The following is a 27,927-nucleotide window of genomic DNA, read 5'->3' on the forward strand; positions in this document are numbered from 1 at the left end:
CCAGTTATAAGGTGACCCATTTATTCTTGCTATTCTGTACACCAACAGCTGTTCCCCTTCCTTTCCTCATCGATCTTGGAAAGTATTTGAGTGATTCCCATGTTCAAGAAATACCAATAGGCATGGTTAACACGGGGCCCAGGTTTTGTTTGTGTATGTGTCTTCCATCATTGTATTCTGAGACAAGGGCTCTCTCCATGATAGAGGGGTGTAAGATTTGAAGCTACTCAACCCTGCTCTGGCTGATATCTAAATGTGAGAAAACAAAAACACAACCAAACCAGCCATACACATGCCTTTATTTAGATCAACTCTTTTCAGAATGCAGCCAAACTTATGAGTCATACAGCCCAAAGTATCCAGCCCTCTTCCACTGAGCTAGTTTATCCCGGAGCGGGCCCATCCTGAAACAATCAGAACCAAGTACTAGTTTGGTTACTGTCCCATGAGTGGGACAACATGAAGGTGATGGAGGACTCTAGCACAGCAAATGCTGAGTGCCATTGGCAAATGCTTCCGGGAACAGCCTAGGGCAAGCTAAGGAACTTCCTTCAGAACTGAGGCCACTCAGATTCTGAGCAAGCCTCTCAGCTGGGCTACAACTACCTGAGGCAGACAGACACTTGCCTCCATTTGGCAAAGGGACAAAATTGTTCTCCCTCGTTCCTTAACTGATGGGTCAGTGTGGGCGTGACAGATGGACAGATGCCCTGAGGCCGAGTGGGGAGTGAAGTAGAGGAGGAATGAGACCAAGGAGGCACCTGGAGGCTTGCGGGGGGTGTGTGGGGGGGGGGGCGGTAGGTGCAGCTACTGTGTCCTTTGAGGTAAGTGGCTGTAGCTATATTGGATGAAATGGAAATCCTGAGTGATCTGTATGGCCTTGGGTGAGGCCAGCTTGGTTCAGGCATACATGGTGAGCTGCAGCCACTGAAAGAGGAAGTCCCAGGATCAGAATGTGAACAAGAAAAGAGAGCCCAACCTTAAGGGTGTGATAGGGTAGGGGGAAAGGGACATCCCCAGCATGCCAGACACTGGGAAGATTTTTCTAAGAAGCAGTGGTTTATGGCATGCTTCTCCGGTCTCTACTAAAAGGTTATTTTCCAGCCTAAAAGCTTTTAGGATCCAAGTCCCCGTTGGAGACTTCTCCCAGTACGCATTCCCTACGAGCCACATGCCCAACTGAGCTTCCCTTTCCATTCCGTTCCCATTCCATCCCTCCACCTCCATTGATTCCTCCACCCTGAATTTGAAGGTGTGTGGTGAGTGTACTGCTTCTATTAGGCTTTACCTCTAGAACGTTGAGTTTGATGATACCGTCTCCATCCTTGTCAAATGCATTGAAAGCTCCTGTGTGGAAGAATGCACAGGCCAGAGGCCAGTTAAAGGGTCCCTTCCCCTCCAGTATTATAACTTTTCTTAAGAGGACTGTGTACTAAGTGTTGTCCTTCAGCACAAAAATCTGCTGGGCCGAGTACCAACCATCATCCTCCCTTTGCCAGCCCATTCTGAGCTTAAAGAGAGTCTGTGCTTTTGTTCAGACCCTGTTGGATGGAGTAGACTAGAAGATGATCAGGCTGAGATTCCTATTGCGGCTCCTGTCACTGTGGGGGGAGGGGCACAAGAGTGCAGAAAGGTAGCCCCCGCACTTACTGAACATGCCCTCCAGCCTGACGAAGCAGCAGATGAAGCTGTCAAAGTCGATGTTCATGTGCTTGTCTGCATACCGCATGGTGATGATGTCGTAGAGCTGGCTGTTGAGGTGGAATCCTGTAGGGGGCAGCACGGGAGAGGACGAAGGAGGCTGAGGATTAGCCTGGCATTCTATTTTCCCTGCCTCTCAGCCACTCTGGCCTGGGGGATGAGAAGCACTTTCTCCTTCCTTTGGCTAGTAGGCCCCTAGCGGCCTTCTGCCCCCACCCTCCAGTTCCTGCTTCCACCAGCCCGAGTCCACATCCCCACCACCCACTTGCTTCCCCAGCACCTGCATCATTGACTGCATTTCGCATCTCATAGCTGTTGATGGTACCAGACTGGTCTGTATCATAGTGTTTGAAAATTTTCTGGCAATAGAAAATTTCAGGACAGAGGTCACATAGTAACCCCCTGAATTAACCCCCTCTTTCACTCCCTTGCTTCGTTCTCTGCTCACCTGCCAGGCTTTAATCTTCTTCCAAAGGTGATGGAACTCTTGCAAGTTCAGCCTCCCAGAGCCATCTGTCTGGAGGAAGGAGGTCAGGGCTACAGGGCACACATAGCGAAATCCCCCTGGGTTGGAAGGAAGGGGGGTCTAGGGGACTACAGGGAAGGTCGCCTCACAGGAAGGCTCTGCCCCAGATATCCTACCCACTGTCCTGTCCTGGGGTTTAACCCTCCCCTCCACACCTTCTCAGCCAAAGTTAGTGTCTGCTCTAAAACCCAAGGAGCCTATCTCCTAAGGACCATTTTTGCTCAGGCAGGGCCTTAGGCAGAATCCCAGGCCTGAGGTGAGGGCAGAGGTTAGGGGCTGGTTACAACCCAATGTCTTGCCCAGCTGTGCCTCCTCCAACGGCCCCTCTTTCTCACTGGGCACCCCTCATTGTTGCTTTGGCCCCCAGGGGCTGCATGGGGCGGGGGGAGGGTGGCGGGAAGGATACATCCATGAGAGCAATCATGCTACGGCAGGACTCCAGCGTGAACCCTTGTGTCTTCAGGTCCTTATCTGGGAGGTATGGAGAAGAGTGAGGAGCTTCTTTCAGATAACCGGACACACACTCATTGCCTGCCCGTCCTCCACACACAGTCTGAGCCACTCACGTTTGTTCACAACCGTGTTAAGGATATTCTTGAGCTCATCTGCACAGACCTCCATATCCTGAGGAGGAAGGGAGTAGAGAATGACAGTCCAAGGGGACAGTAGCTGATGGAACAGAGGGTTTGCAAAACAAATCCCAGCTCTCCATGTTGGTAAAGTCCCTGTCAGTGCTATTCTGTCATGGGAGGCTGGGGTTTTTCCAAGGAAGACACAGCACCCTCAGTGTCCAGACCACAGTGGGCAGCTCAGAGCAAAAAGGCCTCCGAGGCACCCAAGTGGATGTTGGTCTAAACTCAAGGACCTGAGGATTTGTGTGTGGATTTCTGTGGCACACATGCATATCCCCCATTTCCACCAAAAGCCAGAAGGGCCCCTACTGAACAATAATGAAATAACTGGTCATCAGAGCAGCTAATCAAGGAGAGGAGCCTCTGTAGGAGTCCAGGTTGGCGGTACTCACCTCGCCTGCTATCTGCCTAAAAATGTTCCGGAACTGCTGCTGCTCCTCAGTCTCTTGGCCGGTGTTGCCAGGCCGTGGCTGTGGAAGCACAAAGGAAAAGTGGTTCACAGTGATCAGGGAGACAGACAGACCCATGAGGAAAGTTCCTTCGGGTCGAGGGAGCCAGAGTGCCTAAACCAGCCCTAGGTGGCAGCAGGAGCTGGGTACAGGACAAATGGCTTTTCTCAGTTGAACTTAGTGAGCCGGAGTGACAATCCTCTAGGCCCAGCGACCCTTCGCTCCAGACATCCCAGCCAGAGGAGTTAGATAAGCCATGCCGACATGTAGACAGCCCCCTTGGTCTTCTCTCCCCACCCCCACCACTGTTTTGAGCTTGACCATCCGAACCAAATGAGCTCTAGAAGGACAAAGGGGACCAGACCATTTTGGTACTTCCTGCCACCTCTGTCATCAAGGCCAAATCCTCAGAGGATGCCCACACGCCACGATGAAGGAGGACATTCCACGATGGACATTCCACGATGGAGGAGGTGGCCCCGGATCGATCTGTGGACTTTGGTCCCTCAGCCTCATCTCCACTAAAGCTTTATATGACCTCCTCTCCCCACATCAATCTAATACCCTTCCCTGGGCTCCACAGGACTCCAGTGCGGATGTCCATCCCTTTTCTGCTACTATTCTTTATCCCCTCATTGTCAAGAGCTCGAGGACACCAGGGCACAGGAGTTGTTCTGTCTTGGGCTCTCTCAAGCTGGCTGTGTCCCAGGCTCTGCCTTCCTTTTCCTTCGCTGTCCTGGCTGGGGGGCTCCAGTGGGCAGGCTTAGCCTGTCCTTCCCAGGCCTGGGACTGGCTTGGTGTGGCTGCCACCCCCTCAAGACATTCGCCCAAGCAGCATCCCAAATTTTAGGAGAACGTGATGAGAGAAAAGGTCACTGGGATAAATCCAAACCTGCAGACATTAAAGGGACACCCCACCATACTGCCCCTCCAATCCAGAGGCCCCCACTGTTTGCTAGCCACCCCATTCATGCCACATGCTCAAAAACCTGTGGGGATTTCTCTGGCTTATCAGGGCTTGCTTTGTCTCTGCCCTCCTCTGATTCCTGGTCCACACCCAGTTCCTTGTTGCTGTTTGCTCTGTCCGAAACGAAGATGATGGGCTGGAGAGAAGAGGGAAGTAGGGAAGGGGCAGGAAGGAAGCAAGGATTACAGGCTGAGCGGGCACATGGAGGCAGCCTCCCTCCTGGAGCGGCTTCGTCTAGTGAAGAGGAAAAGAGCAGAGCTCGGAGCTCTTGAACCTCAGTTCAAGCTCCATCCCTGCCGCTAACAAGCTGTGTGACTTGGGGTAAGATGCTAAGTCTCTCTGGACCTCAGGTCCTTATCTCCTGATGGTAGAGCTAGGAGGGTTCGACAAGGTAGGTAGTACCTGTGAAAACGCTAAGAATGTTAAAAGTAGTGAGATCCACTACAATGATATTCTATTATTTTTAGGCTTTTTTTTTTTTCAAATGGAAACACTGTTCAAATTAAATTTCCCCAGAAGCCCAGTGTATCACACGTCATTAAAAACAAGCCTCTCCGCTTGATGAAGAGGGCAGAGCTCTTTTTCCTCAGCACACCTGTATCAGCTGTGGCAGCTACGGAGGCACCTCCAAGGAACCTCTGCGACACCGCAGAGGACAGACTGAAAAAAGACTCCGATTAATGGGTGAGAGGTCAGAACACAGGGCTAAAATTCCAGTCCTGTCCTCACAAACGAGCAATAACCTCTCTGGCCTCCCGTAATGCATCCATTAATGCGGATAACAGAACCTGCTCGGCCTTTCTCATGGGGCTTTGGTGGGGATCGCATGCGAGGCTGAATATAGAGCTACTGCAAAAACACTGAAGATGCTACCCAAATATAAGGGATATTTTCAAGACATGCTCAAGCAAGTGAAGAGGACACAAAAAGAGCAGGGAGCGGCTGCCATGCTGTGCCACCCTTCGTTGGTGCCATCACCCCACAGGGAAAGCCAGAGGAAGGCAAGGTTATAGGGGCTCATGGCTGCAGTGCAGAGAGCAATGTGGCAGTCAGAATCTCTCTAAGCAAAAAAGCAATGGGACCGGTTTCTGAATCCCCTTCTGCCTTTCCATGTGGTTCATCTAGAACTGCACAAATGGTCAGACCTACAGAAACAGCTCCTAGAACTTTGGCTCCCAGCAGGCCCCAACAGCCCTGGCTTGCTCTACCTTCCAAGCAAAGGGTCTTGTGCAAGCAAATGATACCTGTGAGGATCCTAGAGCAATTGTGGGTCACAGTTGGAGGGGAAATGTGTGCCTATGGATATGGTTTGGCCATGGTGTGGCCATGAATCACCCCTGCCAGGCACACATCTCTGGGCCCAAGTGTGGGTCTGGAAAACACAGGTCTTGGAGTGTAAGGGGCCTGCACCAGATCAGTGAGGGCAAGAAACATGGGTTTGGGGGCAGATCAATGTGGCTTCCAGTTTCCCCATTCATTAGTTGTTTCTTTGGCAAGTCTCTTCACTTCTCTGAATACTTGTAAAGTATCTATAAAAGGGGAACAGTCATAGCGCTCACCTTGTAGATACTGTTGTAACTGAAAACAATGTATGTTTTACCCCTATCACAGTGCCTACTGCATGGTAGGTGCTTGATCAGTGTCAGCTCTGGTCTGCACCAGCGTCAACACTTAGAGGACCTCTATGGTAGATCCTTCCAGGCACCACCATAAAACACTAATGCCAAACCTCATCCGAAGGCCTGTGGCTAACTACCTCATGGGCCCGAGGATGCCCAAAGGTCAGTCATCTCTGTATGGCACTCTGAGCGGTCAAACCAAAATTCTGAAAGGGTTAGTCATCACTATAGGCCCTGGGGACAAGGGGAAGGTTATGGGGTACATGGAGCTGGGATATAGGAGGGGATTTGAGTTGCTAAACAACTGTACTTCTGAATTCCAAAACCACACAAAGGAAACAATGCCGCTGGTCCCAGATGAAAGCTTTGTTCTGAGGTCCCTGAGATGCTCTTACCACACATGGTCACCTTTAGCAATGGTGTCCTCATAACAAAGTGGTTATAATCAGGACACTGAGGCCCTGGTGAATCAATGGATCATAGCAACCTCCCAAGACCCAGAGGGGAAGCTGTCCAAGTAGCTCTCATTCCCCATTAAACCAGTCAAGTTGATCAGCAACTCTGGGGCTATGAGGGTGAAGTTCTCTTTCCCTTTCTCCACTGCTACCTGGACACAGGTCTGTTGGGTTCCATGGCTTTGAGGAGCAGGCTTATGGAGAGGCTGCTTTCCTAGAAAAGGATGTGGAACAAGCTTCACCTAGAACGAGAGCCCTGGTCGTGACTTAGCCTCTCTGGGCATCCTCTGTCATCCCCTACAGAGCAGGCTAAGGAAACAGGAGGAGTGGGGAGGAGGCAGGGAACGGAAAGGAGGGAGAAGGAGCAGTCCTGCCTCCAGAGCAAGCACCTGGCATCTCAAGACTCTCTCCATGGAAACCCTCACACACCTGTCTCACTGTACCCTGGGAAACACAAAACAGTTGCTGTTCCCCCCACCCCAAAGAATCAAGCCCTACTTAGCACTTCTGAGAAAGAAGGGGTGCTTCTGGTTTTTGCAAGAGCCCCCATATCAGGCCCATTTTCACTGGTTGGCCATCCTCTTCCTCCCTCATATGAAAGGTGAGCATGGTGGTTCAGGGCAGACTCTGGAGCCAGACTGCCTGGGCTCTTAGTGCTGCTTCTGCCACACTTGGACAATTTAGGGGATCCATCTGTACCTTTTCTTTCTCTGAAAGTGGGGAGGATAACAGTACCAATGTCATGGGGTTGTTGTGAGGATTGAGCATATCCATGGAAAGCACCTGGAAGAGTGCCTGGCCCGTAGCCTTCACCTGGCCAGTGTTAGCTAACATTGGTCCACACCCTTAGCTGTGACCTGGGCCCAGGAAGGTGAGGTGGGGGTCAGTGAGGGAAGAGGCAAGTCTGGTACACATGCTGTCACACACACACACATGCACAAACACACTCTGCTGTCTACCCACTCACCCTGTTACACCCACCTTTGTTTTTTTCTTTTTCTGCATAAGGAAAGGAAACAACAAATGCAGAATAAGTGAAAATCAAGTTTCCAGAAAACCCAGTGGCTTTTGACTTCCCTGTGATTTGGGCCTCAGCTTGGAGTGAGGCTCTGGGGTCCAGAAATCTGGGCCACACAGAGCCAAAAGAGGCCTGGAGGGTGAAGGGAGGTCAGAGTTCTCCATGCTCAGAGACTGGTGGCCGCTCTGGTGGCCGTTCTTATAGTCCACTCCTATTAGACACCGCCAAGGAAAGGAATCTTCGGGCTAAAGTTTTATATTTTTAAGTGAAGTTAGTTTCTAAAACACCAAAAAAAGTGGCTCACCCAAACTGGCCTGAAAATGAATTTTGCTTGACTTCCAGAGTTTGGGGGGGTTTGTTTTGTTTTAATTTTTTAAAACTCTTTTTAAGTTGGCTTCATGTCTAACATGGGGCTCAAACTCACAACCCCGAGATCAAGAGTTGCGTGCTCTACCGAGTGAGCCAGCCAGGCGCCCCCGTTTTGTTTTAGCAGATATTTATAACATAGGGAGAGACTTAATGTGGGAATCTAAGTTTGGGGCTTTAAAACAAAATAAAACTAGGAGGTCTGGCAGGCTGCACTGGCAACGATCTGGGGAGCTGAGGGCAGCTGCTGCCTGTACCCTCCAGATGCCATAGTCACCACCACTCCGGTTGTCCCTCCAACACTGAAGCTAGGTGTCAGTTGAGAACTCCAGGTGAACATGTCTGTGGAGGGACATCAAAAGCCCCACATGTGCCTGCCCTACCCAGTTCAGTGGCATGCCAGCTCCCATAAGCTCCTGAGTTTGAGATTCCTCATCAATATACTACCCTGATTACTAATGTTTCACAAATAAGAATAGAACCAAATGCATTTAATCCTAAGATGAATGTCCTGTGATAATTCAGAAGGCACTTGGAGATCTGGCAATGGCATAGGGTCAGGATTGGAGCCCTGAGTGTCACCACCCAGAAGATAGCTCAGTGGGGCATTTGCTGTCCTCTTATTGGCCCAAGTCACACAGAGCACAGGGGATGTTTATAAACCAAGGCCCAAAAGCCCAAGGCAGTCACAAGACTCCTTAACAAAGAGAAGCCACATATACCAACTCTGTGCTTCTAACTCACGGACTCAAACACGTGGGAACTGGTCTCCACATGGCGACTGGGGAAGCAGCCTGAGAACCTGGAGAATCTGGGCTCCGAGAATCTGAATGTCAGTTTCAGCCCTGCCATTTAATGAGACCTGTGAACCACGGGAGCCATTTAACCCCACTGAACCTCTACTTCCTTAGCACCAGGGCTGATAATAATCTTATCACATCTCAGAAACCTTGCAAGGATCAAGTGAGGTAATGCATGTGGGAAGTACCTTTTGAGATATAAAGCTCATGAATTATAACCACCATTTAAGGATCTGTGCTGTGCCAGGCACTTCACATACATGATCTCATTGATTCAAACTTCCTAAGAGCCTTGCAAGGCACATATTATTGTCCCCATTTTACAGAGTAGGAAAATGAGGGGTTACGTAATTTGTCCAAATCACCCAGCTCTAGGTGGAGGACCCAGGTTTTGATGCTGACTCCTGAGCTGGTGTGTATTCTTTTCCATATGTGAGACTGACTCTCATAATCCAATCTGTTGCTCTTGTTGTCCCTTACTATGGCCTTGACCCCTCCCTCTCGCTGTTCAAACTGCTTTTCCCTTCTAGGACTCTTCTTCTGTGCTTCCTAGACCCTGGATTGAGTACACGGCCCAGTACCGTGAGGCCTGTTACCTCTAGTTGGGACAAACAGAAACTGCACTAACAAGGAAGAATTGCCCTGCAGGCCCTAGACTCCCATCTTCTCTGCCAATACCCACTCTCCCCTCCACCGCCCCTATGTCCCCTGCCTGGATGGGGGAAGGTGAGCCTCTGGACCTTCTCACACATAAGAACTAAAGCACTCACCACGGGCCGATCCACGGAGATTGTATTTTCAACTTCCCTGTGGAGAAACACAAACATGAGCGGGGGTCTCACTGTCCCCAGGAGTAAGCAGGAAGCATAGAGAGAATTCGCCCAGGCCACACAGGTCCTCAGAGCCAAGTCAGAGCTGACTTCAAGGGAACCACAGGAACTAATACTCCACCACGGGAACCAACCCCATGTAGGCACCATCCCCAGCAGCCAAGTGCAGACACATGGGTTCTTGTTGGCTTTGCCCAGGTGCCCAGACTCAGCCACCTACCCCTAGACTTTGTGTTTCTCAAGGGCAGAGTCCAGAGTAGTTGGGCTTATGAAATCATCGGCAGTGAGCAAAAAATGCAGGATGTGGCCTTGCTGGCTTCCCTGGTCACCTCACCTAAAAGTTCCGTCACCCCTAATGCCTCCTATCCTTGTTCCCTACTGTATTTCTTTCTCCTTATCACTTACCTCCCTCAAACACATATATATGCATATTTTTCCCCCTATGCATTGCTGTCTCATGCTAGAATGTTGAACTCCATGAGGGCAGGGATTTCTTTCTGTTTAATTCACTGTTCTATCCTTAGTCCCTAGAAAAAGAGTGCCTGGAACTTAGTAGGTTCTCTATAGAGATCTGTGGGGTGACAGACTGACTAAACAAATGGAGGAGATGTGGCCAGTGACTCAGGAGCAGAGGAAGAAGGGCAGCCTGGCCAACATATCCCAGGATTCCTGGAGGTGACAGGTCCAGCTACCTCACATCTCCAATCTCTGGAATGGGCCACATGGGCTTTTAGGGACAGGAGGGGAAAGCAGGCTGACTCACTCAGAGAGGTTCCTTTTTTCAGAGAACACCCGGAGGATGAATTCTCCCTCCTGGTGTGGCTCATAGGTGGAGGGCACGATGACATACTCGCTGGGAGGTAGGCGGAAGCGCTCAGACACCTCCCGCATGTTGATGTAGGTCTTGCTCCTGGCCTTGGAGGCATTGTACAGGAAGAAGTCCTTCTGCAGGTGCTGCTTGTTCCCGTGCATCTGAAGGGGAGAAGAGCCCGAGGGACCTGAGCTCCTCCAGAAGGATGTCCTGTCCTGCTCACAGTCCCCGTCCAGGGGTTACCCCAACTCCCTGGTTACCCAGTTCACTGTCATGACCTACCTACTTCCGATTCCCAAGGCCTCAAATAGCTCAACATCCCTGGAGCTCCCTACCCCATTTCCTCTTTTTCTGTTGTGATTCAGAAGTGAAGGTCAAGTCTATCATTCCCCCCACTTACCAGAACTGCTGCTGGTCAGCTCCAAATCACCTCCAGGCTGGGGAAGGACCCCAAGGAGGCAGGAGGGGCCTTGGCTGGGGTCTGAGGGAGGCGATTCCTCCATCCCAAAGAGGGCAGTCACCCTCAGAATGTGTCTGTGTGACTGTGTGCGTGAGTGTGTAACTGTGAGTGCAAATGTGTATGAGTGTGAGCAAGTGTATGCGTGTGTGTGAGAGAAGAAGTGCGTATGAATGTGTGAGAGCGTATGTGTGACAGTCTCTGGTGGGAAGGGAGAAAGGGCTTCTCATGAGGGTGATAGTCAGGGGGTCATGCAGTACCCTGAGGCACCCGCTCTGGAGTTGTGTGACCCAGGCGAGACCCTCTCCTATCATAGTCCTGTCCTCAAACCCCACCAGGAAGCTTCCCGATGTGCCACTGATGGACACAGGACCCCCAGGTAATGCTGCACACAACTGCTGGCCGCTGCCACTTCTGTACCTCTTTGGGAACCTTGAGGAGAAACAGAAAAAGAAGACGCTCAGATTCTGTGGACTTCAGATCTGAATGGGAATGAAACTCTTGCAGGGAGGGAATGCCCACAACTGTGGAGTGAATGCAGATGTCTGACTCCTCATCTACTCCTCATCTATCTGGCCAGCCCCAGCCCCAGCCCAGCCCTGCTCCATCTCCCCCAACCTGGTTTTTTCCACTCATTACAAATATCTAAGAGATTCTGACACATGAGGGTCTGATTCTAGGAGTTCAGGGCCAGGGGGGCAGGCACTGAGTATTTGGGAGGCTCCCCACCCCCAAGGAATGTGTTTCCTGGGCTAAAGCTAGTCAGGAACTGCACACCTCGTAGATGGCAAAGCCAATGGTGAAGAGGTTGGCCCCCAGCTTCCGGTCCTTCCTCCGGTTCTTCTGCATCAGGGCCACCAGGAAGCTGCAGATCACCTCCGAGTCTTCAGGGTCATCGTCCTCCTCCAGGAGCTTCAGACGGTACTGTGGGTTGGTCCAGAAAGTGTCTGTGCCCCCAAGGAAGGAAACGTACATTCAGATCTGCCTCTCAGAGAAAGGTCAGGAAGGGAAATAAGACAGAGGGAACCTATTTATCCCCTGCATCTAGGCGCTCAATAAATACAGAAGGCATGACGCAGGCATTTGCCAAACTATGTGGGGGGAACTGTGCTCCACCTTTATAGAGATGGAGCCTCACTGCTTGGCTGTGTGTGGCTTCTTCCCCCTCCCGGAGCTGTGATTCTCATTCTCTGCTGATGGTTTCCCTTTCCTCACCTGCCCTTTAAATGTTGTTGGTCCTTGGGATGTGGTCTTAGGCCTCTCTCCCACCCCACTATTCTGCCTCCCTAGGCCGTCTTATCCACTTAAAAAAACTTTTTTTAATGTTTATTTTTGAGAGAGAGAGAGCAGGGAGGGGCAGAGAAAGAGGGAGACAGATAATCCAAAGCAGGCTCTGAACTGACAGCTGTGAGCCTCATGTGGGGCTCCAACTCACAAACCCCTGAGATCGTGACCCGAGCTGAGATGGAAAGTCGGACATTTAACTGACTGAGCCACCCAGGCGCTCCTGTTTTATCCACTTTTTAACTGTCCCTGCATGACCATAATGCCTGAACTATATATATTCCACAAATATATATCAAGTTCTAATCATACAACCAAGTACCATTCTAATCTGTGTATCCAATTCTCTAGGACACGTCTTCACCTGGATATTTCTACAGGTGCCTCAACTTCCCATGTGCCAAACCGAACTCCTCTCCCCACAAGCCCACAACCAACTCCACCAAAAAAACAAACAACATGCTGATTTTTCCCTCCTGTGTGTTTTACATTGCGACATTGACACCATCCACTCGGGCCCCCCAAACTGGGAAGCTTGAAGTCACTCTTCAGTGACGTCACCCAATATTCTGTTCCCTAAATCTGCCCTCTTCCCTCCATCTCTGCTGCCCCCGACTTGCTTTGGTTTTCATCATCTCTGGCTTGTGCCCTGGCAGGCTCTGCTAACTCCGTTTTCCAGTCCCATCCTCAGCATTATGAATGTAGTGTTGTTCCGACACAGTGTCCTGCTTAAAAGTTGTTACCAGCTCCCCACCGCACACTCCTCAGCAGGCGGTTTCCTTCTTGGTAAAATGGGGAGGGTTTAATAAGATAAGATACACCTGGAACTTAATACAGACTCAGTGAATGGTATTATTCCACCTGGAACTTGTTGCCCTTGGACCCTCCCCCATCCCGAGCCTCTCCCACCTGGGAAGTTGCGGCAGCCTCCGGCAGAACAGCCCCTCACCCAGCGGCCCTCGTTCACGGAGACCGTCCACGTCTGCATCTTGTCGGACTCCAGGGCGTCCGCCGTGAGGTTGCAGATCTCCAGCTTTGTGAAATGGTAGATGAAATCGTCATATGACATCCTGAGAGGTTGGAAGAGAGAGACCCATATGGGAGGCTGGGAGAGGTAAGACTCGGGGACCGGAGCAGCACCATCACACAGTTCACAGGAACTTGGGCATGGCCCCAGGGACGCCCCTGCCCTTCCTCGTTAGGGTAAACACTGTCAGTTCTCATGCCTCCACCCCAAACTACTGTCTCTTCCAGTAATAGCTCAAACTCCTGTGTCCTCTCTGGGAGAGCTCGGTAGCAATTCAGTTCTCCCAATGGCACCGTGTGCCTCTGCCCTGGGCCCCGGTGCTGTGCTGGGCTCACCGGAAAGAAAGACGGTTTGAGGAAGGACAGACAACTAAGCAAGCAATTTCAAGGATGATGAGTCTCACTAATTAATCCCAGTTCTGGGCAAAACACAGGGATCCGGAAAAGTTTCCTTTAAGCTGAGACTCAAGGGCTGAGTAGAAATGAGCCGAGTGAGGATGAGGGTGGCATTGGGTGAGCAAAGCAGAGCTGCTTTGGCCCAGGAGACAGGGAGCAAGTGGCTGGGGCCATGTGCACGTCGGAGGGATATAGGCGAAGCAGGAGCCACCTTGTGCTGGCCTGGTCCCAGGCTCTAGTTGTTTCTGTGACTGGCTGGCTCCTCTCAGAACCCCATCCTGTTGGGCTTTGGGCTGGAGGAAGAGAACAGGGCCCAGATCTCCTGAGAGCTACAATGTGATGGCCTATTTCCAGGGATTGAGGTTTGAGATTTCAGCTCCCCACTGGATCCCTTACCCTTCAGGGTCCTCTTGGGTCCTGGACTCACCAGAACTCTCCATCCTCAGTGACCTGGTGCTGCAGACGGGCCTTCTCAGCTTTGTCCACAAAGCTCCAGTCCTTCCAACTGGAGGGAAAATGGAGGAATTATGGAAGGAAGAAGAACGGGAGAGGCCTGACGTGGGATGGGACAGGAGGTATCAAGAGAAATACGAAAAAGTTGAAAGAGTAGACCATCTCCAAATTGCAGCAAGCAGGAAGCATCAGATATGGAAATCTGATCTGATTCCCTCAGTGTAAAACCCAGTAATGGCCTTCTACTATCCTCAGGAGTAAGTAAGGCCTTAAATGGGTTTGTAAGGGCTTAACCTTTCTCTGGACAATTTTTTGTTTCCTCCTCACACTTTAAATTTTTTTTAATGTTTTTCATTTCTGTTTTTTTGTTTTTGTTTGTTTTTGAGAGAGAGAGAGAGAGAGTGAACAGGGGAGGGACAGAGAGACAGAAGCACAGAATCTGAAGCAGGCTTCAGGCTGTGAGCTGTCGGCAAAGAGGCCAACACGGGGATTGAACTCTGGGACTTCGAGATCATGACCTGAGCTGAAGTCTGCTTAACTGATTGACCCACCCAGGTGCCCCATATCCCTCCTCACTTTAAAGGTTAAGAGTTGACCTTTGGAAATAGATTAACTGGATGCCATTTGATAATACCATTCCTAGCTACATAACCTTGGGCATGGCACTTAACCTCTCAGCTTCTGTTTTCTCAATTGCAAAAGAAGAATGAGTATTATGATCTACTTATATGGCTGTGATGAGCAATGAATGAAATAATACATGTAAAACTTGTAGACCAGTGCCTGCCATCTAACAAGTAACTGAGTTACTGAGAAAAACACCAAGTATGTAAACATTTCCTTTCTCCTGTCACCCCAGGAAATAGCCTGGCTTCATGTTTCTAAAAGCAGGATGATTTTTCCACATGTCTCCTCAAGAGGGAGGAAACAACACATCTGTGTTTCAGGCTTGTTGAGGAGAATAAAACTAAACTGGGTTGTCCTTGGAAAGGTAAAAGATTGAGGAAGTGCTTGGGGTCAGGGAATGCTAGAGGGGAAATGGAGATTACTGAGATAGCAGAAGGAGGGACATGGGTTGGGGAGGGTTGGGGGGGGGTTGGGAGGGCCCCTAGGCGGCTCAGGTGGCTCAACTGGCTCACCTGGTTAAGCATCAGACTTGATTTTGGCTCAGGTCGTGATCTCAGGGTTTGTGAGTTCGAGCCCCACATCGGGCTCTCTTCTGACAGTGCGGAGCCTGCTTGTGATTCTCTGTCTCCCGCTCTCTATGCCCCACCCTCTCTTTCTCTCTCAAAAATAAATAAATATTAAAAAAAGGGGGGAGGACACAGTACAGGGAGGGTGGTCTTGAGTGACCCAGAGATGGGCCCCACTTGTCAGCAGTCCCTGCAGTCGAGGCATTGGCAGGACATGAATTAAGGCTGGACACCAAACAATGAGGCTGGAGGACACAGTGAGGGTCCCTGTGGGTGACCTGGCCCAGTAGAATGGACAACTGCTGGGGCACTGAGGGTCTTCCCACAGCAGAGAACACAGGTCAAATGCCACTCTCACCAGGCCACATTTTTCTATTCTTCCTGTCCCATGCAAACTAGGTGAGGGGATCCTTCTTTGTGACCTTTATGATAGCATTTATTTTAATCATCAGTGGGGCTTTTTTTGTCCTTCCCACTGGAGTCTGCAGGGGCAGGGCCTATGTCTGTTCGTTTCTAGGTCCCAGCTAGTAGCATGGGGCTGGCTGCACACTCAGCACAGAGGAAGTAAGGATTTGTCTCCCTGATGAGTGAAGGAATGCCAGGGAATGGCTGCAAGAGGCAGTAAGAGGACTAGAGTCAACCCCTCAGTCATCCAGGGAGGCTGCCTATTCACAGAATATCCTCAGTGCCTGTGCCTGTGCCTGCTGTTCAGTAGGTGCTCAATAAGACTTACTCAGCAAATGAAGAGCTGAATGAACCAGTAATGATGGTGCCCTGGGTGGAGGCAAGCACAGGGGCTGAAGGCACACATGGCTACTGAGTCCTGCTATCTCCTCTTGGGAATAAAAGAGGCACTCAAGGGGCTTCTCTCCACTCAGTGAGGCAATTGGCCATCAGCCTATGAAGCCTTGTAAATGTTCCTTTGTAAATGTCCCCCGTGTTTGTACTTTCGCTGCACCCAGTTCATTCCATTCACTGATAAGTGGTAAGATCTTTCAGGGGGACTGTGCACCTTTTTCATGGGGACAGCAAGGGACAGGAAATCTTAGCACTGGCTAGGCACTCTCCAGCCCACCACGTGTTAGTATTGTTCCCATTTTACAGATAAGGACACAGAGACTCTGAGAAGGGAAATCCCTTGTCTAGTCCAGACCCCTGCATTCACACTTTGCTTCTACCTGGACCTAGCCCGTGCTTTTTAGAAACTTTCCAGTCAATGGCCATCAGTGAGGTCTCTGGATCCCCAGCTCTCCTGGCTCTTCTGTGGGCCTTTCCCTAGAGCCCACATACCCACTTCCCCTCTGTGGATCATGGGTCTGGAGGGTAATTTTAGACCACGCATTTGTAATCCTCATATATCTTGATATGCAACCCAGCCTTGCCCCAGGCTGTTTGTCCCCTTCTCATGGACCGTCCCCCTCACCTACCTGTCACTCCAGGAGCCGTTCCACTCCACCTGGCCCCAGGGATTCCGCAGCCGTACCAGCTTCACTTTCTCACCCTTGAACAGGGTCTTGGGCAAAGAGAAAAAACTCTTGCTATGGGCCTTTCTGGAAAGGGGGTTTTCTGTCTTGCCCTGAGGGCTGGGGAGGGAATGGGGACAGAATCCTGTACAGGGGGCTGTCCTGCCTGGTCCTGGTCGGGGAGACTAATCAGAGGCATGCTTGCAGAATGGCAAGGTGAATGGTCAGAACCTTAGGACTGAGTCTGCAGAGGTTAGGGCTTGACCATCTTCTAAGAAGTGGTTTTCCCAGCCATTATGAGCTTTGGGGGAGGAGGGAGGGCATATACTGTAGGGCCACTCTAACACATTAGGTGTCTTTGTTTGAATTAGAAAAAACACCCTGCTGGCTGAGTAACTATACAGAAATGGCCACCATAGATGGACTGATTAGAAAAAGGTGCCCTTTGGGGCACCTGGGTGGCTCAGTCAGTCAAGTGTCCAACTTTGGCTCAGGTGGTCTTGCAGTCTGTGAATTTGAGCCCTGAGTCAGGCTCTGTGCTGACAGCTCAGTGCCTGGAGCCTATTTCGGATTCTGTGCCTCCCTCTCTCTCTGCCCCTCCCCTGCTTGTGCTGTCTCTGTCTCTCAAAAATAAAAAGAAAAAAAGAAAAGAAAAAGGCACCCCTGCCTCTAGTCTCTGCCCATCCCTGTGAACAGGGCACAGCCTGCCTGCCCAGCTGTGCACAATAGTCCTGACAAATTTCCTGTCTTCAGCCCGACGTGTCAGGGGGAGCAAAGTATTGAATCTGTTCAACTCCCAAAGAAAAGGAGACATGAGAGCCCATGAAATCAATTTCATAAAACCAAAGTGATTTCTATTTGTTCCCTGGAACTGTTGGGAAAACTGCCATTTTTAGCGCTAAAAGCAAAGATGAACTGAGCACCACCTTGTGGCAAGATCCACGTCTCCCAGTCCCAATGGTCCCCTCTAACTGCATGCAGGTGCTGGGCCCAGACCGCGAGTGGTGCCTCTGAGAGGAGGCAAGCTCTGCCTAGGTGAAGGGGCCCAGTAAGTTAAGTCCTGACTTCAGGAGGCTGACCCAAATAGCTCCCCAGCCACCCGCGCCATCAGCCTCACCTCCTCCAGCCCAGTGACAGAGTAGGCATGGCCCTTGACTAGCCCGCAAGCCATTCTTGTTTCATACTGAACCGGAACAATTGTCTGTGGAGCAAAAACCAGACAGCCTATCAGGGCCTGCACACATTGGATCATTTTCCAGGTTCTGCGAGGACACAGACTCCTCTGTGCTCTGAAAGTGGACATCCTGGCCATGAGAAGGCCCTCCCTGGCTCTTTTAGAGAGTCAAGAAGACATAGCCCAGACAAGTGGTCTCCCTCAAGCTGGTTGCCCTGAAAAGGTCTGTTCTGACCATCGGAGAACAGTATGAGGCTGGGACAATGTCGATGTAGGTAAGCAGATCCCTGGCCCTCCTTTCTGGATCTCTTGGGGTCTTTCAAAGGAGGAACAGGGACAAATGGAGGCCCCTTCCCTCGAGCCCACCCAGACTTGACAACTCCTGGAAGAGAAAGGAATTGAAAAAAGAGGTTAGATGAAACATATAGGTCTAACCTTCTCTCTGTATATCCCATTCCCCCCTCCATACCCATCAAGAACAGAATACTCAAGAAATCAAGAGTCATAGTGCCCAGGGAAGGAATTTGGAGGAGGTCAGAGTCGAGTCCTATTCAGACATGATTTGGCCTACCGGTCTAGGGGAAGCTCTTGGATTTGTAGAAATTACCAAGTTTCAGCCCCAGAAGATGCTCAGTAGAGGGATAGGATCTCCAATGCCCATTGAACCCTAGACCATATCTCTATGGCTCTCCTTTGCCTGGTAACATAACAGCTTTAAGAAGAGCTTCCTGGAGCCATGCTAGGCTGTGCAATTTGTGAGCCTTTTCAACTTCAGGGATGCAGGTGGAGCCAGGGCTTTTGGCATCTTGGCCTCTTCCACATCTTCGTCCTTACGTGACCCAGACCATGCTGAATAGAAAGGATGTGGAAGCAGGTCCATGCATCTTTCAAGTCTAGACCTGGGAAACCACTTGAAATGACTCTATTGGCATTACTTTTGCACAGCTAGCAATTCCTCCCCTGGCATTCTGTCCCAAAGAAATTATCACGACACACACAAAGATATATCTATTAGGATGTTCAAGATAGCATTTAAAAATAATAGCCAACACAAGAAAGAGAAAACAATCTAATTTTCCAATGATAGGGTATTGGGTAAATAAATTATAACTTATCTGTGTGTTGGCACACTGTGCAACCACTAAAAAAATGTTTTGAGGGGCACCTGGGTGGCTCAGTCGGATGAGCAACTGACTTCGGCCCAGGTCATGATCTCACGGTTCATTAGTCTGAGCCCCGCATCGGGTTCATTGCTGTCAGTGCAGAGCCTGCTTTGGATTCTCTGTTCCCCCCTGTGTCTCTGCCCCTCCCCCACTCACACTCGCATGCTCGGGTGCTCTCTCTCTCTCAAAAATAAATAAACATTAAAGAATGTTTTGGGAGACACATTAACAATATAGTTCATATTGGCGCATTAAGAACATAAAGCTAACTGAAAAAAGACACAATGCAAAGAGGTACATACAGTGTGACAACATTTTAAAAATAAAAATGTAGATTAACTGTACGCAAAGAAATATCCTAGAAGGACATATACTAAATACTCAGAGTTGCAACCTTTAGATGGGAGAAAACATGTGTTAAGTTTTCCTCCATGCTTTTCTATTAAGTATTTTTCAGTGAGCATGCATTACTTCTGAAAGTACTAGAAAATAAACTCTATGAGGGGAGAGACTCTTTTAGTGAACAAAATGTATTTTTTTTGTTTGTTTACTACAAGAGTGTCTGGCACCTGGTAGGAGCTCAATAAATCTGCATTGAATGAATACCTGAATTAGAAGAGAAGAAATATTTAACAATGAACAAAGTCTCTTGTATTTCTACTTGTTAATTTGTTATCAGAGAAACTGCCTGGACCACGGGGTATGAAAGAACTCCCACAGAGAGTTCCTCCAAATCCTGTCTCCCTCACCTTGTCCAAGAGCCTTGGAGCAGGCAAGTTATTCCACCCCAGCCCCCTGGAAGGCCCATGTGGAGGTCTGCATGTAAGGCACTGGCTGCTGAGGGGAGTCTAACACCAACAGGCCTCATGCAGGGTCATGCAGGTGGGAGGGGTGGTCATTCCTGACAATTGGAGGCGTACACACCCGGGTTGGTCTGTCATCTGAGTCCCTGGGGATGAGGTCTGAGTCCCTGAGCAGCGAGTTATCCATATTCCTCACCATCCGTGCAATCAACTCCCCCATTTTCAGCCCAGAAGGAGAGGTTCCATAGGTCATGTTTGTGCCATCCTGAGGCCCGACGGGATGGGCCGGGGACAGTCCAGAAGAGGGAGGGAGAGATCAAACAAAGGAGGGTGATAGAAAGGGAAGGAGACAGAAAGAAGGGAGGGGACAAAGGGAAAGAGGAGAGAGAAACAGTGTGAATGGAGACAAGATGGAGAAAAGTGATGCAGAAAGAAAATGTTCATCCAGGGGTGTTTAATGCTAGCTGATCTTCCCAAGCTTTTGGACCCATTTGGAGTATTAGGAGAGGAAGGAAATTCAGGAATTCAGCTTCAGTTCCTTCCTCCGTGATGGAAAGCTCCAGCCAAGACTATTATCCACTGAGCAGCCCCCAGGGCAGGTGTGTCTCCTGAAACTCAGGAGGGCTGGCCACTCTGTGGGTCTCCATACCCTTAGCCCCAGTGTCAGATCACACTACTCTGTTGTGTTGAGAGTGCGCCTGCAGGCCGACCTTCTCCCAGATCACAACACAAGGCCCGTGTCCTAAGTGAGAGACAGGATCACAGCTCAGTGACTGAGAGGCTGTCTCAGGGAACTGGCTGGCTCAGGTCCAGAACCAGATATGCAGCCAGCTTAATTGGGGGCATGCTGAGGTTGAGCAGCACTGGCCACAGAGGCCGGGGCTGACACACGCCTCTGGACCTATTTCTACCTAAAGTCTAGGCCTTGGAGTGTCTTTGCCCAGTCTCCTTAGTGAAAATCCCTAGGAACTCTTCTTCCTTTAGAAATTTTCAAAGTTGAGAGCCAGTTCCTGCTTCCTTAAACAAAACATCCACCCTGTCCCAGAGGAAAGCCCTACATTGCTTTTCATCACATGGATGGCTTCCCGATAGTTGCCTGCTCCCTGCCCTGCACACCACACCCCAGGCTTACATCAATGGAACAGCCCATGAGGGAGCCTCTCTCGATGGCTTTCTTCATGATCTTGTACATGTCTCTGGGAGCATCCTTGATCTCAAAAAACTCTGTCACCCCTCCTGTGAAGTCCTCCATGGCCTCTGTAGTGTTCCCACCTTTCAGGGCCTCATACGAACCATGGAGCCTTGGAGAGAGAATGAAGACCAATCTGAGGTCACAGGGTTCCAGGAAACATGACCCAGGCCCTGGGCCACCAGAATTTTACTCTCGGGTCCTGTGATGTTCTCTTATCTAATTCTCCAACAACTCTGTAAGCTAATGGAGTAGCTACCATGATTCTCTTTCTTCACTTTCGAGCAACTAAGTCTTATAGGCTAAGTGGCTTACCCGAGGCCACAGAGAACCAGAAACACTGGGATGGGAACCCAGCCATTCTCACTTCCTGACTCTTCTCTTTCCACCATACCCTGAACCCCAAGGAAGGGCTCCATAGAGCCCTTAGAAATAGCTGGGGTGGAGCTTCCAAGTTGAGAGATAACATGGCTTTATTAATATCCCGCGTGATCATGAGGTTGAGCCAAGCAAGACCCTGGGAATGTGAGCTTCAAAGATCTAATGCTCAAATATAAGACTTGCAACATCACCACGAAGGCAGAATTAAAGTGCTCACTATGGGAGGCTAAAGCTAAAGATTTCCTACACATGTCTTCATCCTCCCCTTAAATACAGTTTTTTAGTTATAGCCGTTGCTGCCTGGACCCGACCCCCTCAGACTTAGGGACCCAGTTGAACTGTTACGCATGCGCACATGTGCACGCACGCTGCCTCTTGTGACAAGATTTCAGCTGGATTTTGCAGCCCACCACCTTTAGCCCTGCCTCACATCCTCAAGTGTTGCCTTACTTAGCATAAGCCTTCTCCAGCAGAGCACTCCAGAATTCATTGCGGTGGTTGGACTTGGTGAAAACCAGTTGATTGTTGTAAGTCGGCAGGCAGTCATCAATGACCACATCCACCCAGTCTCCGTAGCGCCAGAACTGCACAGAGGCACCAAGGACAGAGTCACATCGTCAGGTTACCACGTGCCTCTCCTCCACATTCCTCAGACTCTCTTTGATCCCAAAGCGGTCCCATTGCCTCAGCTCTGCACTTGGTCCTTGTTCATACTCTTTTGGGTTTGGAGCGTGTGTATCTTTCTCTAACTGGACCGTGAGTTCCTTGGGGGCAGGAACGTGGGCTACATCTTGCTTTCTCTCTTGCACACAGTCCGGCCAGCCTCAGGGATGGTAGGTCCCCCATGAATATCTGAGGGCTTGAGATTGTCATTCTCCTGCTCAGTAAGTCTGGAGTGGGGCCTATGCATCATATTTTAGGTATTTTAGCTGATTCTAATATGCAGCAGCGTTGAGAACTGCTGGCCTAGGTGAAGGTGACGTATTGATTTATAGATCTCTTTATGACAAACAAGGTAGAAATGGCTGCTGAAGAAGACTGATAGGGAAAAGGAGAGTGTCCCAGAATATACTCTGGCTATAACAGGAACATTGTTGAATAATTTCAATTCTGAATGTTCTTTTTTGAACAAACCAATTTTAACTGAAGACTGCCAAATGTGGTTTAATTTCCCCTCTAATGACATTGTTTTCCCTTATTGAAAAGAGGGGTAAAAAATCTATGTGGTCTTTATATTTGTGGCCCTATTTAGGTAGAAGACCCTTTAAATATCAGAGGGAAACTAGCAGCTTGATGGCACGGGGAAGAAACGAAAATGAGGGCCTGGCTGCCTTACCCGTGTTCAGAGGGCAGCAGGACCTGAACCTGAACCTGAAAAGAAGACCTTCTCTCAAGCCTTCAGTCCTGAGGTACAAAATCAGCAGGCACATCAACTGATGATTTGGGTCAGTCCCAGGACATGTGGGGGGGGGGGCTTTCAGAGCTGGAAACAGATGGATGCCTCAGAATCCCAGCATCTGCTAGATCCCCACGTGTGGAGCTCACTTCAGTTTTGGGCCAGCACCAGGATCTGGCTCTCTGATTTTGCATCTAGATTTTGGGTCTAGAAAATTTCCAATGGTTTAGTTGATTCTGGAACCAAAAGACTCCTTTCTGGGCTGAGCCAGAAGCCTGGTCCCCAGATTGACCAGATTGTCCTTCCAAGGCCTGGAAAAGGTGAGTGATAGACTTGGTATAGACCTGCCTTTAAAGCAAAACAGGGAAAGGAGCCATAGTCATTCAGGGGGTTTCCTTTGCAAACTAAAGGGCCCTATGAACCGCCAATGCTAATATCTTAGGAACCTACTTGAGAAAGGCTGCAGGTAACACAGCAGAAATAGATGGAAAGGCAAAAATAGATCCACAGGCCAGCAAACAGGATGTCTTCCTGCCTTTCTGGAGCATGGCGGAAGATGGGGTTTTGGGAGGGGGGCTGCTAAGGGGGCAGAGATAAACAATTGCGTCCTCACAGGCCTGAGGCCTTAGGGGGGTCACTGCCCACAGCCAAGACTGGGAGGGTGGGTGGAATCTTTCCTGAAGCCGCTGGAAAGTCAAGGCCAGAAGACCAGCGGTGGGTGGACAGCAGCTGGCCCTCTTCCTTTACTGTTTTTTCTTTTTTAAACACAATTGTGAAAACATTTAATAAAAGTTTAATCATATGAATGATCTATAAGAATTCTCAAAAATCAATTTTGATATTATAGAAAACAAATAATAACATATGTAAGTGGTACATTCCAAACACATTGTGGTGATGGGAAAACCTCCACACGCTTGTGGTGTTTGAGGTAAGTGTTCCTGAAAAGGTGGGTTTCCGAAAAGCAGCTGGCCCTCTTAACCACACTCCAATGACCTCACCTGGAAGTGGAAGATGCCTGCATAGTTTTCAGTGAAACTCTGATCATGGGGTATGACTCGGAAAAGCAGGCGCTCGTTCAGGGTCAGGCAAGCAATGGCTGCGAGAAACCAGCAGTCCCCTGCAGGGAAAGTACATGGCATAGGTCACCTCCGGGGAAGAAAAAGGCCCAATCCCAGCTGATTCTTCTGCTTCTCTGAAGAACAAGTTCACTTAGTGTTCACTGTCCTACTTCCAGATCTGACCTCAGAGAGGTCGACCCAGAGGAGTTTGATGGCAGTCCCTCGACAATTCGATCAGGGTGACTTACTCTCTTCTGACTGGTTTTCCAGAAGGGTATATAGGCAATGGCTCCTTCCGTAATATAAGCTCACTTCCTTTTTGGACCTCAATGAACACAGAGCAGTAGGTCAAATGTGTCATTCTTCCTAACACCTGGATGAAATCTGTACTTCCTGGACTTTTGCAATGTGAGTGCATACCTCAGTGGAGACTGAGCATCTGAGAGCCATCGGCCAAGCCCTCTTGTACTGGAAGGAAAGCCAGTAAAGCAGCTTCTCTGCAGCCACTTTTTGAGGGCCCTGAGACATTGCTGGCCATGGAATGAGATGGGGATATTTTCTTATTCTCTGAACTTCCTTTCTGGCAGAATGCTATATTTAGTGATTTTGCTCTGTGTGTGTGTGTGTGTGTGTGTGTGTGTGTGTGTATGAGAGAGAGAAAGAGAAAGAGAAATAGAATGCCCAAGGGGCATGCCTGGCACACTGACAGTCATAGAATTTCCTTCTAAGCAGATGGGTTGAGTTGTGCAAGGCCTTTGATTTCCTGTGTGGATGTGACGGCATCTTTGAGACTGTAGAGGGGAAACTGAGAGCTCCCAGCAGCCGTCCTCCCCACCCCCACCCCTGAAGAAGCAAGCCTCTCCTTTGAAACAGTGTTAGGAAGTCCAGGTTATTAGCTCTCCCAGGGCTCTGCAGACATCTTTCTCCCGGGTGCAGGAACCCCGATATTGAAAACCTCCTCAGCCTCTCTTTCTGGGGCCAAATTCCTTTCATTTGGTCTCAAGTGCACCTTTCCCTCAAATTTTAAATTAGGTCTGTTGATGTTCTTTCCACCTTTGCTTCATAGAGTTTCCTGCAGTCAGTCGCTTCTTGGCCTTTTGGCTAAGATCAAGTGTAGAGCTTTCCTGCAGTCCACGCCAAAGATAGTACTTCCTGAGAGAGGAAGGTCTGGTAGAAGAGCCAAGGTGACCACCCGGACAGAATGCTGGGTGCTCGTCAATATGGCAAATGTCATCCTTGTTGAAAGACTCCATTAATATGGAGCTACTCTGGCTGGGGCATTTTAAACAAGAGTTTGAGTTACAAGTGCACTTTTTGTGTGCATATGGATTCAATATATATTCAAGGGACATGCTTGGTATTCAGACAGTTTCAGGGCTCTCTTTTAAGGAAATGGGTGCAGTTAAAAGCAGGGCTTTTATCCTCCTGAGTGGGGTGTGCAAATGTCCTTCAGACTGTCAGGAGGATGCTGTGGACTGAGGCATATCCCCTGTGAACTCATGAGATCGTCGGGGGGGGGGGGGGGACAGAAATTAAATGAAACCATCACCAGCACATAGATAAATGGGCACAAAGTAGTGTTATAAAAACCTCCTCCCCAAAATTCTTTGAAAGCCAAACCAGATGTTAATCACCTTTTAATCACCCCTTGATTGTTTGGCTGGATATGACCCGAGGGTACTTTCCTACCTAGATCTCCTTGACAGATGTCAGTTCTGTTGGCTCCACCAATGATAAATCGAGGATTCTCACAAATTTCCTGTTGAAAAAAAAAAAAAAAGAAATAATAACAGTGGTAGTAGCAATTGTTTGTAGTGGCCCATTATGTAGTACTAACATCCTATATCGGGGGCATTATATACGCCACTCATTTAAGCCTCTTCAAACAGCCTGTGAGTTGGATAGTATCATTCTTATTTTTCAGATAAGGAAACCAGGGCTCAGAGAGGTTAAGAAACTTGCCCAAGGACACACAGCTAGTAAGTGGTGGAAGCCAGAAGCATGCCTCCTTTTCCCATTGTTCTACATTGGTCCCACACACTTACATACTGCGTGAGTAAAGATGTACCTTAGGAGTTAGGACAGTATCATTACTGTCACAGCTTTGGCAAGGGACAATGGAAAGCGTGGATCTTTTTTTTTTTTTTTTCCTATGCCAGGAAAATAGGTGCAGGAGGGAAAATACTTGTTCCCAAGATGTGGTAACAGCGATATTTAGTCACCATATATGCCAGGGTCCTAAGGACATGAGAGCTGGGGAGAGCAGAAAGTAAATTTAGTGTGGGCCTTGTAGGTGTCCTGGTCAGCTGACAGTTCATTGCGTTACTCAAGCTAACCCCATAAGGCATCACGGGCCCCATTAGTTTTCAAATTCAGGTACTACAGATGATGTGCAGCCCAACAGAGGCCGACAGAGGGCACTCTTGTTTTTTCTTCCCATGTCTTGTGCTTTGTTTTTTAACTTCGAACATTTTGAAATAACTGTAGATTCTTTGCTTTTTGGTTTTAACACCATTCTTCAGAGGCTTAAGAAGTCTTGCTATCCCTGTGACAAAACCCCACTCCCCCCCGTCTCTTCCTGTGTGTGTGCATGCGTGTCTCTCCCCATTCTTGCCCCCATCATGACAACTCCATACACCAAAGTGAGTTGAAGCTCCCTGTACATGGGGAATCTCTCCCTCCTACTAGATGGAATGTCTTGCTTAGACCACACCACATGCACCTCCCGTCTGAAACTCTTAATGCAATGGAAAGATAAACCCCAAACCGTAATTGTTACAAAGGTTACCTATAAGAGAATAAGATGGTGGGAATAAGGATGGAAGTAAAACTCTGAATATAACTGAAAATAGTTCTGACTTAGGAACCAAGTAAATATTTACATAATTAAAAGCCAAAATTAAAGGAAAGACAATTGTAAAAAGCAGTCTGTAGGGGCGCCTGGGTGGCTCATTCGGTTAAGCTAAGCATCTAACTCTTGATTTCAGCCCAGGTCATGATCTCATAGTCATGAAATGGAGCCCCGTGTCAGGCTACATGCTGGACGTGGAACCTGCGTGGGATTCTCTCTCTCTCTGCCCCTCCCCTACTCACATCCATGTGTGTGTGCTCCCTCTCTTTCTCAAAAATAATACAAACATTATATCCAAAGAAAACAGTCTGTAAAAGCTGAAAGCAAATGGAAGCAAAGGAACCGAACTGCAAATCAAGTCGGTGGCATGACCTCACACATAAAAAGAATTCTTTCAAGTGACTTAAAATATAACATTTTGACTCTTTATCCCTTTTGGGATATATCCTAAGGTCAAAAACCCAAACCATAAAGAAATATGAACCATAAGAAATAATAATAATATTTCAAAACTTTGTCATATATGTTGTATGATAAATAAGAACTTATATTAATGTCCTTAGGAACCAAGATTTTTTTAGCATAAAAGAAAATATGTAAAGTTATAAAGTTGAACCACTTAAGTAACAGCCGTGCAATGTTAGAGTTGAACTGGGTATGTAAACGTGACTCAGGATTTGTTTTTTGTCTAAGAAAGTATTCCCCATCTCTCTGCACTAAAAACAAACAGTCCCCTCTCCCCAAAACAACTCTCCCAAACTAGAAGCAATAGCAATATACCTTCTTAAAATGAAGCGAAGTAAGGCATAGTGGACATGTTTTTTGGTTTCCCCATTATTGATTAACACATATTTTGTATGTTATATGTATTATACATTGTATTCTTACAATAAGGTAAGCTAGAAAGAAGAAAATATTGTTCTGTTTTTAGAGAGAGAGTGTGTGCCGCGGGGAGAGGAGCAGAGGGAGAAAGAGAGAATCTTTAAGCAGGCTCCACACTCACTGAGTGTGGAGCCTGACAGAGGGCTTGATTCCACAACCCTGGGATCATGACCTGAGCTAAAATCAAAACTCAGACACTCAACCAACTGAACCATCCAGGCACGCCAGAAAGAAGAAAATATTAAGAAAATCATAAGGAAGGGGCGCCTGGGTGGCTCAGTCCTGTAAGTGTCTGACTTTGGCTCAGGTCATGAGCTCATGGTCTGTGGGTTCAAGCCCTGCATCGGGCTCTGTGCTGACAGCTCAGAGCCTAGAGCCTGCTTCAGAGTCTGTGTCTCCCTCTCTGACCCTTCCCAGCTTGTGCGCTCTCTCTCTCTCTCTCAATAATAAATAAATAAACTTAAAAATTATATATATATAAAAAGAAAATCACAAAGGAGAAGAAATACATTTACAGTGCTGTACTAGATTTACCAAAATAAAATTAAAAAAAAAATCCGTGTGTAGGTGGACCTGTGCAG

General features: G+C 48.8%; 1 protein-coding gene across 3 annotated transcripts in view; it reads right to left on the minus strand.

Annotated features, from left to right (window-relative positions):
* Positions 1-300: 300 nt before the first annotated feature.
* CAPN3 (calpain 3) overlaps positions 301-27,927 on the minus strand; it is a 50,007-nt gene continuing 22,380 nt past the window's right edge. Inside the window, exons 2-24 of one of the 3 annotated variants that reach the window (XM_047074493.1) lie at positions 25,303-25,372; positions 23,554-23,672; positions 21,607-21,740; positions 20,719-20,887; positions 19,708-19,851; positions 17,564-17,647; positions 16,411-16,496; positions 13,765-13,842; positions 12,825-12,985; positions 11,409-11,578; positions 11,052-11,063; positions 10,127-10,335; positions 9,304-9,340; positions 7,331-7,348; positions 4,298-4,411; positions 3,252-3,329; positions 2,794-2,851; positions 2,634-2,698; positions 2,150-2,218; positions 1,982-2,060; positions 1,651-1,767; positions 1,289-1,347; positions 301-927 (exon numbers count right to left, since the gene is read on the minus strand). In XM_047074493.1, coding sequence (XP_046930449.1) covers positions 901-927; positions 1,289-1,347; positions 1,651-1,767; positions 1,982-2,060; positions 2,150-2,218; positions 2,634-2,698; positions 2,794-2,851; positions 3,252-3,329; positions 4,298-4,411; positions 7,331-7,348; positions 9,304-9,340; positions 10,127-10,335; positions 11,052-11,063; positions 11,409-11,578; positions 12,825-12,985; positions 13,765-13,842; positions 16,411-16,496; positions 17,564-17,647; positions 19,708-19,851; positions 20,719-20,887; positions 21,607-21,740; positions 23,554-23,672; positions 25,303-25,372 — 2,157 coding nt within the window. In that variant the 3' untranslated portion in view covers positions 301-900. The remainder of the gene's footprint in view (positions 928-1,288; positions 1,348-1,650; positions 1,768-1,981; positions 2,061-2,149; positions 2,219-2,633; positions 2,699-2,793; positions 2,852-3,251; positions 3,330-4,297; positions 4,412-7,330; positions 7,349-9,303; positions 9,341-10,126; positions 10,336-11,051; positions 11,064-11,408; positions 11,579-12,824; positions 12,986-13,764; positions 13,843-16,410; positions 16,497-17,563; positions 17,648-19,707; positions 19,852-20,718; positions 20,888-21,606; positions 21,741-23,553; positions 23,673-25,302; positions 25,373-27,927) is intronic. The other 2 variants (XM_047074492.1, XM_047074494.1) reach the window with 2 other exon arrangements.

The sequence above is a fragment of the Lynx rufus genome, unplaced genomic scaffold, assembly GCF_022079265.1.
Source record: "Lynx rufus isolate CCGP_SWC_20201006 ecotype Redwood Valley unplaced genomic scaffold, mLynRuf1.p SCAF_13, whole genome shotgun sequence".
NCBI lineage: Eukaryota > Metazoa > Chordata > Mammalia > Carnivora > Felidae > Lynx > Lynx rufus.